Here is a 15,239-nt window from a genome sequence, read left to right on the forward strand (position 1 = left end):
ACTATTACCTAATTGTTCTTAGGCCAACTATTGTGTTTATGTTGAATACCCAACATTCGTATTGATTTGTTAGAAATGTTTGTTTTTATTCTTTACTGCTAATAACTTCTACGACATAATAGCAAAATAGTTTAATTTGGAAGTTTTTTGACACTAAGTTGTAGCCAAAAGCAAAATAAAATTTATGAATTAATGTTTCAAATAAGCTTTATGTTATGTGTATGTTATAGACTTAATGCTTAAATTAGGCTACAAATAGGCCTGCTATTACTAGCGTTCTAGAGACAGTGCTTAGAAAATTAGTCTTGAATAAATATTAATTAATAAATATTACTTTGCTGTTTTAACATATATATTATGTACTTGGCCTTAAATCGCAACGGAAAAGGAACGGTTATTACTACCCAATATTTTTTATCCTTTGTAGAGTCGAAAGTGTTGAAAATTTGTGTCGGACTGTCCACATTGTGTTTTCTTGTTTCTGACCTACAACAATAAAAAGACTCAAGAGTGTTACTTAAGTCTCTTTCGTGGGGCACATTTCATTTTTCTGCGTAGGTTTTACTAAAAATATTATAATTAAAGAATTTCTTCTTGAAGAGTAAATGCATTTTATAGGTACAAACAAATGTGTTTCAGATAAATTATATAATTTTTATTAATTATTCAACAACGGTTTCCAGTAATTTTAACGGGCTTTTATACTATTTGTAGTATAATACCTCACCATTCTTTCTCAACAATGCTTGTTTGGTTATAAGTATACAAGAAAAATATAACAATGTTTATTAATTAATGTTTAAATGTGACTGTACAATAATTATCAAAAAATGTTTTACCAAATTTTAGTTTGCTTCTGCCTTTACAATAATTGTTTAACATTCTAACTGGACTATCGCTTGTTTGAAGTAACTATCGAATACTTACATAACATTCTTTGTTGACTATCTGTATTTCGAAGTGGCTGTAAAATAATTATATAAGTCTTCTTTCGGTAATGCCGTGTTTCTAGCTAATTATACAATTGGTTTCTTTAAATTTCGCGTAAAGCTACTCGAGGGCTATCTGTGCTAGCCATCCCTAATTTAGTAGTGTAAGACTAGAGGGAAGGCAGCTAGTCATCACCACCCACCGCCAACTCTTGAGCTACTCTTATACCAACGAATAAAGACTGAAAGGACGAGCATATTTAGTATGACGGGGATTCAAACCCTCAACCCTCGTATTATGAGTCGAGTGTCTTAACCACATGACCATGCCGGGCCCACATTATGCAACAGCCACCTGACACCAATGATTATAAAACATTCTTTCTTGACTGGCCCGACGTGGCCAGGCGGTTAAGGCGTTCGACTCGTAATCTGAGGGTCGCGGGTTCGAATTCCCGTCACACCAAACATGCTCGCCCTTTCAGCCGTTGAGGCGTTATAATGTGACGGTCAATCCCACTATTCGTTAGTAAAAGAGAAGCTCAAAAGTTGGCGGTAGGTGTTGATGACTAGCTGCCCTCCCTCTAGTCTTACACTGCTAAATTAGGGACGGCTAGTACAGATAGCCCTCGAGTAGCTTTGCACGAAATTCAAAAACAAAACAGCTTTTCTTGACTAATGATTATTTGAGCCTGACTGTAGAGATAGTATGTAACATTGCTTCCTGACTAAGGTAGTTCATGAGTGATGCTGTAGAATAGTTATTTAATATTCTTCCTTGAGTAATTTTTAATTGAAGATGACTGTAGAATAATTACATTAAACTTTTCTTTGACTATACAATAATTATTTAATATTCTATTTCACTAATACCTTGTTTAAAGATGACTGTACAGTAATTATATACCACAATACTTATTTTGACTAATGATTGTTTAAATCTGACTGCGTAATAATTATATAAGATTTTTCCTTGACCAATGCTTGTTTGAAAGTGACTGTAAAATAACTGTTTATTCTTTCTCTTTGAGATATATTTTCCTTTCATTATCTATGTTTACTCCCAGTAGTACAGCGGCATGCCTGCGGAATTAAAATACTAGAAATCGGGTTTCGAATTACCTGTGGTGGGCAGAGCATAGTTAGCCCAGTTTATAGCAAACAAACATAAAAAACTCTGTGTTTGAATGTTATTATGGAATAGATATAACGTTTTCTCTGACTAGAGAAGTTAGCGCAAAGCTACTCGAGGGCTATCTGCGCTAGCCGTCCTAATTTAGCAATGTAAGACTAGAGGGAAGGCAGCTAGTCATCAACACCTACCGCCAACTCTTGGATTACTCTTTTACCAACAAATACTGGGATTGACCGTCACATTATAACGCCCCCACGGCTGAAAGGGCGAGCATATTTGGTGCGACGTGGATTCGAACCCGCGACTCTCGAATTACGAGTCCCACGCCTTAACCCACCTGGCCATGCCGGGCTCCATCCTTCATTGATTAAAGCTTGTTTGAAAAAAAAAACAAAAAAACTCTAGATTAATTGTCCGTCTTTGAGTAATGTTTATTTGAATGTAACTATATAATAATTATACAGCCTTCTTTCTTTACTAATGCTTATTTAAAAATGATTGTACCAAAAATTTATGACATTCTTGTTTGACTAATGCTATGTTGTTATCTTACTGTACGATCATTATGCAACCCTGCTCGACACCAATAATTACATATTCTAACGATGTGTTTAAGCCTACCTGCCGAAAAACATTCAACATTTTTTCCTGACTTTTGCTGTCGATGAGCTATGTTGTAGAATTGTAATATAATATTATTCCTTGAGTAATACTTGTTTCAAGGTAAGTGTAAAATAACTATACGAAACCACCTTGACTAACATTGTGTCTTAATATGACTCTACAATAATTATATAATATTCCATTTCACTAATGTTGTATTTAAAGATGACTATACATCTGTTAAAAAAATTCTTCGTTGATTAAGACTTGTTCGAATAGGCATATACAAAAATTACGTAAGATTCTTCCTTTGCTAATACTTGTTTGTATCTACAGTACTGTACAAAAGTGTCAGGACGAAATAATAATTTGTTATTATTTCCCCTTTATGTTGTTAATTCTACTGATATCTGTTGATAATTGAATGAGCCAGGGTGAGAATAGTTATCACTCTTTAGAATTCCCATATACTTGAAATAACTGTCATGGTACCCATTACAGTGTTTTAGCTACATTGGAAAAAGCTAACTTACGTTACCGGTATATGCTAGAAGAAATCAATTTGATAATAGTCCACAAATAAACCTTGACAAAAAAAAACAAACAAACACTATATATTTGAAAATAGAAGTGGAAGAGGTAGAACACCTAAACTCAATGATACTGATGTTAAGTATCTTTGTTTATGTTGCCTTCGGAACAGAAGGAAGACTGACACTGATATCAGTAACGAGATAAACTACCATGTACCAAGTGACAGAAAAGTGTTCAGATCTACAGGATCAAGAAGTATCAACAAGAATGTAATATCTGGTTGTGTAACATTTAACAAACCTTGACTTTGATCTTCAAGTACTGTCAAGAGACTGAAATGTACTAAAAAGAACACAAACTGGATCGTTGATGACTGGAAAAAGGTGTTGTGGACAGATGAGTCAAAGTTTGAAATATTTGGTTCAAAGCGTAGGTTGCATGTCCGGCGGAAGAAATATGAAAGATACCTCAGTGCATAGTACTCGCTATGAATCATGGGTGAAGTATGATTATTTTATGGTGTGTTTTTTTCTCCTGAAACGATAGGAGAATTTGCCGAATAGATGGAATAATGGACCAGTGGAAGTATCATCAGAGACTAATTCGCCATGGTATACTCAATGGTTTGCGTATTATTGATAACGAATTATTCTACCAAGAAGATAATTATTCCAAACATTCATCCAACCTACTATGTAGAAATTAAAGCTGAAGTCATTAAAATGATGCAGTACTCCCCACACAGAGCTCCGATCTCAACCCAATTGAGCAGAACTTGGATTTAATAGATCAAAAACTTGACAAATCAAAAGTTACTTAAAACAAAAAAAAATTATAGAAGTGTATTAGAGACATTTGGAGTAAAATTTCAAGGGACATTTGGATTAAATATGTTGGAACAATGCCTGAAGTCTGTAGTCCTTAAAGATAAAGGGAACACACAAAATATTAACTGTTTGCTGAACTCAAGCACTTACACAGAGTTTCTGTTGTACTAAATATGAAGATAACATTTTGATGTCTCTCCTCTGATTTACCTTTCATTGTTCTTTGAAAGTAGCCTGAGATCTGACTTTGACTTTGTCATAATATAATTTGCAAAGTAATTTAAATTTATATTAAATATATACATTTGAATATAGAATAATTGTACAACATTTTTCTTTGCTAACGCTATGTTTAAAAATGACTTGAGAATAGTTTTATAAAATATTCTTTGACTAATGCTGATTTAACTGTGACTCTACAAAAATCAGAACATTTTTTACTGAGTAACTCGTGACCATCCAATAATTATATAACGTTTTTGTCGATCTAGTACTTCTGTATGTAATAAATATAAGACATTCTTTCTTCAAAAATGATGTCTTTTGATGTGGCTGTTAAATAATTAAATAAAGTTCTTCCTTGAATCATGCTATATGAAACTATACGAAACTTATGCAACAGTTTTTTCTAGTAAATACTATGTACAAAGATTCTTTGTTTGTTTGTTAAGCACAAAACTATATAAAGGACTATCTGTGCTCAGCACTCCGCCGGTGTCGCAGCTCGGATTTTAGAATTATAAGCCGTCACACTTAACACTTAGCTACAACAATTACATAGCACTTCTCCTTAACTAACACTATTTCAATCTGACTGTAAAATAAATACTAAACATTTTTCCTGACTAAAGTTATTTTGAAAGTGACTGAAGAATAAATTATCTAACACTTTCCTGAGTAGCACAGAGTTTGAATGCGAACCCGGATACATCCACAACACCCTTCCTTGGCTATTGCTTCTTTGCATGTGACTGTATAATAAATCTATAACATTCTTCCTGCTTGTTTCAATGTGACCGTACAATAATATCTCTCTCTATTTGAGTAACGCTTGTTTTTATGTATCTTTACAATTATTATGTATCATTCTCCTTGACTAAAGCTGTTTGGAATAAGTGATTCTACTATAATTACATAATATTCGTATCCGTTTAGTGCTTGTTTGGAAAATGAGTGTACAATAACTATAGAAAATTCTTCTTTGACTAGGGTTGAGTTAGAATCTGATTGAATTACAAAATGTTCTTCCTTGAGTGAGTTGTGTTTGAATATGATTGTTTAACAATTATTTAACTTTGTTCTTGAGTTTGAATGCGACTTTACAATAATTATATACGTATTTCTTTTCTGACTAATGTGTGCTTGAATATGTCGTCACAATAATTATATAACATTCTTCCATCACTAATGCATCTTTGAATGTGACTGAATAACAATTATGTAACTTTTTTCTTTGACTGATTCTTGTTTTATTGTCACAATACAATTATTATATAACGTTTTCCCTTGATCAATTGTGTGCTGGTATGTGACTGCACAATAACTACGTAACAGTTTTTCTCTAATAGAGCTGTGTTTAAATCTGACTATATAATAATTATGTAATGTTCTTCCTTGCCAAACGTCTGTTGTGTTCAAAGTTTGACTGTAGAAGAATCATAAACTATTTGTTTGTTGTTAAATATAAATGTAAACAATAACCTGTTCGACGTTGATAACGAAACTCCGTTTTTAGCATTATAAGTCGTGAGACTTACCATTCATTCACTAGATGGCCAACAGTTGTATAACTTTCTTTAATGATAAACGCTACGTTCATATGTGACTGTAGAATAATTATATAAAATTATTCTGCGATTAATGTTTGTTTTAATGGGACTTTACAATAATTATATTAAGTTTCCCCTTAACTAACATTTTTTTGTTTGTGATTTTACAATAATTATATTAAATTCCCTCTAAACTAATACTTGTTTGTTTGTGACTGTAGAATAATTATATTAAATTCTCCCTTATCTAATATTTGTTTGTTTGTGACTGTACAATAACTATGTAACATTCGTATTTGATTAATCCTTGTTTGAGGACCAATGTACAAGAACTGTACAACATTCCTCTTTGAATAACGCTGTGTTTGAATCTCACTGTGAAGTAACAATGTTACATTTTTTTCATGATTTGCACTGTATTTGAGTGCGACTGTAGAACAGTTATGTGACATTCTTCCTTGAGTGATATTGGGTTTGAATAAGTATATTAATTTTCTTTGAATAATGCTTTTTCGAATATGACGGTATAATAATTATATAACGTTTCCTCGACTGACGTTTGTCACAGTTTAACTGTGCAATAATTATACAACATTTTCCTTGACTTACACTGTGTTTGAATGCCACTATAATTACATTTTTCTCTGAAGAGTAATGCTTGTTTGAAGATTTCTCTGGAATAATTATATAACATTCCTCCTTAGATAATACTTTGATTAAATGTGACTGTACAATGACTATATAAAATTTTTCCTCGGCTAACGCTATGTTTCAACCTGACTGTATAATAATTATATAATATTTTTCCCTCATTAATGATTGTTTGAATGAGCAATAATTATACAACATTCCATTCTTTCTCGGAATATGCATATTCTGATAGTTGAAGTTTTAATTACCCAAACCTTAAGCTATGGGAATGTTTTAAGATTAGTTTTTCTCTCTTTAAGTCTGTGCATTGCATAAATGCTTTTCTCCAATGTAATACTGCAATAAATATTTGTTTTAATGTTTATTTCAAAATTATTATTTTCTTGACGTGGAGGTGTCAATGGTGTGAATAGGGGTAACACCGCCTGCAGATGTGCTATACATTTCACATTTTTGAAAGAGTTAAGTTTAGTATCAAAATGATTAAAACCAAGGTAATTAAAACTTCGTAAGTGATGAATCGCATGTACAATGGGTTCAGGGCGCTTGGGAGAGGATGGCGTAAGATTACGCTGAATGTTGTAAAACGAAGCTGTTGATGTTCATTATACTTTATTTAAGGAATCGAAGTTCGTTGGGTTTTTTTTTTTAATATAGTATTGCCATGAACCAATGTATCATAAATTCATGTAAGGATGGATTTTTTTTTAGGTACAACCCGCAAGACAAACTTAACTTAATGTGATTATGGCAGATGTATAATTGGGTAACTCATTTACATTGGAAAATTCTCCATATGTTAACTGTAAATTGACTAACGTCTAGAATCGGTAGCACGTTCAAGATGGCGGATGGAAGAGAAAAATAAGCTTTCTCCGGATGTCTTCACTCACGGACAGCGGCATGTTCCTCTAGTTTTTATCTCAATATAAAATAAATGTCTATAGGTTTCTATAATCAGAGCCATCTCTTACCAACGCATTGCATTTTGTAAGGAATAATAGAACACTCAACAACGGACGATGTTACAATGAATGACAGTTCAGAAGAACGTCTTGTTCTGTTTATTTTCTATATATGTGGTAGGAAGTAGTAACAAGTATAGTTTGTCAATAGTTGGGATTGATAACCTGGAAGGAAGTAAAAGGGTCATTTCCCATCCTTTCATCATGTGACTTTCTGAAAAAGTTAAATTATATATATATATATGTTTTACTAGATTATGATTAGCACTAATAATGAAAGTTCCACATTTCTCACACCAAACAGTCTAGTATTTATTGTTATCACATATTAAGTTAATCAACTTTATGAATAAAACTTTTTTAAATTCTACATACCTATTTAATTAAGTTGAATAACGTTAACACGCGAAACTTTTTAATATAATTTTTTTTAAATATCTGGTGACCTGTTTATAGTAAAATTGTTAACCTAAGTTACGTCTTATTTACAATTAATTAATATCTGGCGACGTATTATAGCATTTCTTAATCTTTGATGATAGGTGACACACAATTTTTAATTCAGGGTGACGTGTTATTTAAATCCTTCTTAACTTTTATAACATTTATATAAAATGTTGTCATTTCTGGCGATATGTTAAATAATTTTCCATAACTTCTAGCAACGTGTTATATAAAATATTTGTTTCCCCTGGTAACGTGTTATACGTAATTTCTTAACATTTCGTGACATGTTATATAAAAGTGTTTAATACCTGACAACATATAAAATTTCTTAACGTCTGGCGAAGTGTTGTACAAAATTTAACCGCTAGGAACAAGTTATTTAAGAATTTCCAGCCTTTGGCAATGTGTTATTCGAAATTTCTTAATATCTGGCGGCGTGTTATCTAAATTTTTCAACCTCTGGTAACATGTTATATAACCTTTTTAACCTCTGGTAATGTCTTTGTAGGGTCTACACCAACAACATGAAAGAAAAATCAAAAAACGCAGCCAGGTCAAGGAGAGAAAAGGAGAACGCTGAATTCTTGGAATTGGCCAAGATGCTTCCTCTACCTGCAGCCATTACAAACCAGCTGGACAAAGCGTCAATTATAAGACTGACCACTTCCTACTTAAAGATGAGAGCTTTGTTTCCTGATGGTAAGAACCAGAGTTTTAAGGTCGTTCACAAAACACTCACTGTTAAAGTTGTTAGAGAAAAACGTTCGTTTTCTTTGATATGATGAATCTATTGCCAAGAAGAGGTTTTCAGGTCAGAAGAGCAGTGACAACATTTCATTTTATCTCTTAGTAAAGTTCAGTAACATTATAATTGGTGACTACTACTTTGTCTATATGTCACTAAAACTCCAGTATAAGGATGATTAATTGTAATTACCTAATTTATCTAAACTAGAGGTTTAATCTCTTTATTAACAGAATATTTGCTTAAGAGCAATAATAAATAGCAACTTAAGTTGCCTTGTAATAAATTTTATTATAAATAAAATAATGGGAGAATGGCAATTCTTACTTTTTCTGCTAATAAAATCCTATTACAGGTAAAATTAGTTATTACAGTTTAATAGGTTGCAAGATTGATTTTCCAGGATAATTAATGATAATTATTTAGAAATTGTCTTTAAACAGAACCCAATATAAGAATAAGCAATATATTGCATTGTAGCATCTTGATATCATATTAAAAAAGCAAAGTGAATGGATTAATTTCAGAATTCTTAAAATCTTAATTAACATAACATTGACCAACTGCTAGTAGAATCTCTGAACAAGAAAGTTCGAGATTAATTTGTTCATGTAAGGTACTACTGTATTAAGACGAATCTTTATAATTAATTTATTGGTAGTAGAACCAGGAAAGTCCATCGTTGACTTTCCTTGTAGGATTCTACTGTACCAAATCGATCAGTTAGAAGTAATTAACTACCAGTAAAATCTTGAACTAGAAAAAAAACCCACGTTTCTTTGTTTATGAATTTTGCACAAAGCTGCACGAGGGCTATTTGTGCTAGCCGTCCCTAATTTAACAGTGTAAGACTAGAGGGGAGGTAGCTAGTCATTACCACCTACCGCCAACTCTTTGGCTACTCTTCTACCAACGAATACTAGGATTGACCGTCACATTATAACGCCCCCATAGCTGAAAGGGCGAGTATGTTTGGTGTGCCGGGTATTCGAACCCGCGACCCTCAGATTACGAGTCGAGCGCCTTAACCACCTGATCATGCCGGGCCGATCAATACCCACGTTTAACTTCTTATTCACTGTATTAATATGATGCACTATAATAAATTAACTGTTAGTTGAACTCTTGAACCAGAAAAATCCGTCGTTGACCTTTCCATATAGGATTTCACTGTACCAAGAAGATATGTTTGAATTAATTAACTGCTAGCAGAATTCTTGAAATGGAAAAGTCCATGTAGGATTCCACTGTACCAAGAGGTTATATTCGATTTCTGAATAATAAAAATCCTATTTAAATTACTCTTTTGTAGGAATACTGTCATACCAGTAAACTAAAGCGATTTAGCTGCTATTATATTTAGTGCTTCCCCACTATATGAATGGTTCTCTTCTAGGACTGTTAATTTTATTGTTATCGCAACTTGTGATTCTTATGCCAAAACATTCAATAGTGAACGTTAATAACATTTCAGAAGTATCTTACATTTTTTCTCTGCAGTGGTTGGTAAAAGATACTATCTCGGATTTCGTCAGGAGAAGCCTTTCACATGTTAGTGACGAATTCTCTTTTTTGTCTAGAATCAAAGTATAAATAAACTCTGTCGCCGATTCTTTGCTACATAAGGACGCTCAATTTAGAAGCACCGAAATTTCGTTGGTGAAATGGATGAAGCCTACAAACGCGGTTTCTTTTACCAGATCAAAGGCAATTTTACAAACCCCAGTGCTCTATACAAACCGAATAAAAAACGATGTATATAAAGGCACAAACAATGACGCACGTGCTTGTTTGAAATCGTCAATGAATGAATGACTCTTTTTCTGGCAAAATGAGACTAGGATCAAACCTTGACACTGCCTCTCTTTACGAACAACCCGCAGCGACAGTTCTAGGGCCGAAAGGTCGAGTAATTGAAGTGATGTCGAACGTCGAGGAAATTGGCTTCGTTTAGCGAGAGCCCGGGTTGGAGCACGCAGCAGGTTGACGCTAGGACTAGCGGACTGGTGCGTACGGACAAAGCATCCGTACCTATACACGACAGAAAAGATTGAAAGCTATGATACAAAACATAAAGACCACTAAAAACGTTCAGATTTACTAAGAATAAAGATTTTTCAATCCCCCCCCCAGGTAATAATGATTTATAATCAGATAAAAATGTAGATTCAGAGAAAAGAAATGATGTACTTTTTGCTAAGTTTAGTGTGGTTTGTTCTTTGTAAACGTAATTGAAGTTTATCATCATTCATATCTTTGTGAAGATATAATCGTGTTGATTATGTAAAAAAACTGGATGATGCTGGTAGAAGCTCATGCGGGACTATTGCTTTAAACACAGATAGTGGTTTACTGTCTCTGTTACTGCAGAATTCATGCAAACAATACTTAAATCGAAGTTTATACAGCGTGGTTTCGTTATGCTAACATTTTCAGTAAACTTGGTTTCATATAGACGACATTCTACTTTTCCCTTCCTACCTTTATCTGTTTTCATTCCAAGAATTAGAGACATTCGTTTTAGGATATATGAACTTAAAACTTTCCAAAATGCTGGTTCAATTATTCACAATCTCTGGACTATAAAACTGAATAATAATAATAATAATAAAAATCGTTAGTCTTCTTAAATCCGAAATTCAACTAATCTCAAACGTACGTTTTAACCTCATTCATCCTCATTAGGTTACCACAAGAATTCAGGTTTAAAACTGGAGTTATGTGAAACATTCTTGAATTAATATTGTAGTGCTCTCTTATAGAACATTTCCTTTAATAATACTATACCTAGTAGATACATTCCCATAGTGAATATGTTAAAATATTTTCCTTGACTTATGCTTGATTCATTATGACTGTAACAATTATTTATATACCGTTCGCCCTTGATTATCAGTTCTCCGTAACTGTATTAAAGGTATATATTTTTGTATCGTACTTTTAACAGTGTTAAAAGTTCTTCCTTAAAACTTTTCCATACTGTAAAGATATTTCTGAAGTGGATAATTCAGTGTAAGTACATTTTTAAAGTGTATTATTTCTGTGTTCTAGCTTTCGTGAGGTTAAATGTTTCACCTTAACAGTTTTCTATACCTGTAGGTACATTTTTAAAGTGTATATTTCTGTGTTCTAGCTTTCGTGAGGTTAAATGTTTCACCTTAACAGTTTTATATACCTGTAGGTACATTTTTAAAGTGTATATTTCAGAGTCTTAATTTTCATAGGGTTAAAAGTTTTACCTTAATACTTCCTATACTGCAGACAAATTTCTAAAATGCATATTTTAATGTCGCACTTTTCATGGCTTTATACTTTTTTGGTTAACAGTTTATATGTCTGGCGTTACCATTCCTTGTTTAATAGAATGTATATTCTAGTGTCATACGTTTCCTGGTATTAACATTTTTACCTGTTTGTTTTCTATACCAGTAAATGCAACTCTTAAGGGTATGTTTTAGTGTCCTATATTTCTTGGCCTTAAACGTTTCTTTCTCATAATTTTTTCAAAAGTGTGTATTTTAGAGTTCTTTCTCAACTTATGGTGGTTCCTTGAATGTGAATGTACAATTAATTATATAAGATTCTTCCTTGATCAACAATTCTGTTTACCTGTAGATATATTTCTGTAGTGTATATTATATTGTCCCGCTATTTATGGTATTTCTAATTCTTCCTTAAGTGTTTTCTATACATATAAATATATTTCTAATACTTATATTCCAGTGTTTTACTTTTAATGACATTAAATGTTCTTGTTTAAGTGTTTTCTCTACCTGTAGATACATTTATAAGATGTATATTTTAATGTTCTAATTTTCATGGATTTAAACCTTCTTTCTTACCAGTTCGGTATACTTGTAGATATCTTCCTAAAGTTTATGTTTTAAGAGTTCTTCCTGGTCTTATGCTTCTTGGAATGTAGCTGTACAATTAATTGGATTTATAACGCTAAAATCAAGGGTTCGATTCCCCTCGGTAGACTCAGTAAATAGTCCGATGTGGATTTGCTGTAAGAAAAACACACAATTAATTTGAATAACATTCTTCCTTAATCAGCAGTTTTCCATACTTTGAGATATATTTTTAAAGTGTATATTTTACTGTACCAATTTTCATCGCGTTTAATGGTCTTCCTTAAGAGCTTTCTACCATTGTAGATATATTTCTAATGTGTTTATATCAGAGTTCTACTTTCACTGTTGTTAAACGTTTTTACTCAACGGTTTTCTAAACTTGGAGATGAATTTCTAATGTGTAGGTTTTAATGTTCTTCTTTTCATAGCTTTAAACATTCGTATTTAAATGTTTTCTATACGTGTAGATACATTTCTAAAGTGTATATTTTAGTGTTTTACTTTTCATGGTGTTAAATGTTCCTACTTAACAGCTTTTAATACTTAAAGAGACATTTGTAATATATGCATCGTAATGTCCCATTTACTTGGAGATTAGCGGTTTTACTTAATACTTTTCTGTACCTCTAGATTTATTTCTAAAGTTTATATTTTAGTGTCTTCCTTTTTATGGCGTTGAATGTTCCTACTTCAACAGTTTTTCATACGTGTAGATACAATTCTAGTGTGTATATTTTACTGTCCCACTTTATTTGGAGTTAAACGTTCTTGCTTACCAGTTTTCTATCCCTCTAGATTTATTTCTGATGCATATTGTTTGGAGTTAATCTAAATGTAGTCTCAACTTAACAGTTCTGTTACAGTTTTCTGCATCTTGACTGAAATGTTCTTTAAATATAAAATTTAAAATTATTTATACCTGGAATAAAACCCTTCTCAACTTAATTTTATGTTTCAGTTTTTGTTGCCCATGAAGTTAAACAGTTTTAATGTTAATGTTTTTATACATTTAGACTTAAACTTCTGTATCCCTGTACATGTCAGTGTTCTCTATTCCTTGTACAGTTCTAGACGATAATGTTGTCAGTATACTCTTCTTACCTGATTTTGATGTTAATATTTTTATATCTATATTATAGTTCAGGATTCCTGAATTACTAATTTCACTATACGTAAGTTAATCTTTCGCTCCGTTTACATTAATTTGTTACTTACACCTGGAGTTAAATCTTTCTGAAGTAAAGTTTTCACAGGTCTATATAGTTGGAGCTAAGTTTTTCAGGGATTCAGGTTTAACAGTTTCTTATATCTGGAGTTAAAGGTTCCTCAGTATTGGACTTTTCTAGCTTGTACATAAAACTTTGTAAAGGATTGATTTTAGTGTCTTCTATAGTTAAGATTTAACCTTTCTAAAGTTTATGTTTATATTTATTAAGTAAAATCTCCCCAAAGTTCAGATTTAACATTCAAAATGTAGATACGAGTATACTATATATCTGAAATTAAGGCCAGAGCATGGCTCAATTTTTTAGCATGCTTAATTGTTTCATCTCAGCTTATTTGATTCGCGTCCCCTAATCTTGGAACTCTGAACACTAAAATAGAAACTGAAATTCCATCATGCGGTCGGACAAGAGTAACTGTAGAGTTGGCAGTGAAAGGTGTTGATTAGAATGTTTCTCTCTAGTCTATCACTTCAACATTAGGAACAGATGGCGCAATAGACTTCGTGTAGCTTTTCTGCGCAAAATTAAACAAAAAATGTAAAGATAAACTTTGATAAACGCAGTAATTGACTATTCTGTGTTAAACATGTCCTATAAAAAATTAAAAAATAAAGCTACACTATTTATTTCCTTAAAATCGCGAAAAATATTCCTTTTTTTAAAGCTAGGGTTCTCTTTATAAAAGTTTCCTGAAGAAGCGTTACTGGAACTTTTACTTAGTTTCACTAATATTTTTATAATGTTACTGAAGTCTAGAGTTCATTGTTCTTTATATCTGAAGTTACACTTTACTGTATTCTGTATTCAGCAAATTCCCATACCAGGAGTTAATGGTTCTTTATGCCTGGCGTTCAGCCTTCCTCAGGTATAAATTTATCTGTTTATAGATTAAGTTCAAACCTTCATCAAATGCATATTTATTTATTCTTTATGTCTGGGGTTCAACCTTTTTAAAATCTAAATTTATATGTTTTATAGACTCCGTCGAGTCTAAATTTATCAGTTATCTGTACCTGCAATCAAACCTTCTCAAAGTATAAAGTTTAGTATCCTTTATGTCCAAAGTTATACTTTTCTGAAGTCAAAATTTAATTGTTCTATACACATGAAATTAAACTTGTTTAACGTCTAGAATTTTGTCTGAAGCTAAACCTTTGTCAAGTCTAAATTTTATTGTCCTTGATACTGGAATTAAGCATTTTTAAGGCATTGTTATACATGGAATAAACGTTTATAAATTGTTTGTGAAGTCTAAAATTTAGTGTTTTCTATAGATTATGCTAAACTGTTACTGAATTCTGGAATTAAATGTTTTCTATAAGTGGTGTGTATTATATTTCTGAAGCTTGGATTTTAATGGCTCTATATCTATAGATGTCAACCTTTCTCGTCTGAATATGGGGGTTTTGTTCATTCTTGAAGTTAAGCCTTTTCTGACTAGTTGAAGATAGTATCCTAAATTTAAATATTTTTATACCTACAGTTAAATCTCCTAAAGTATTGATTTAATTGTTTTCTAATCCTACAGTTAAACCTTTATGAAGTATTGATTTA

General features: G+C 32.0%; 1 protein-coding gene across 1 annotated transcript in view; it reads left to right on the plus strand.

The window, feature by feature from the left end:
* Positions 1-15,239, plus strand: part of LOC143238043 (single-minded homolog 1-like) — a 77,098-nt gene that overhangs the window by 28,249 nt on the left and 33,610 nt on the right. Inside the window, exon 2 of the mRNA XM_076477939.1 lies at positions 8,369-8,559. Coding sequence (XP_076334054.1) covers positions 8,385-8,559 — 175 coding nt within the window. The 5' untranslated portion in view covers positions 8,369-8,384. The remainder of the gene's footprint in view (positions 1-8,368; positions 8,560-15,239) is intronic.

This window comes from Tachypleus tridentatus, chromosome 13 (assembly GCF_004210375.1).
Source record: "Tachypleus tridentatus isolate NWPU-2018 chromosome 13, ASM421037v1, whole genome shotgun sequence".
NCBI classification, from domain to species: domain Eukaryota; kingdom Metazoa; phylum Arthropoda; class Merostomata; order Xiphosura; family Limulidae; genus Tachypleus; species Tachypleus tridentatus.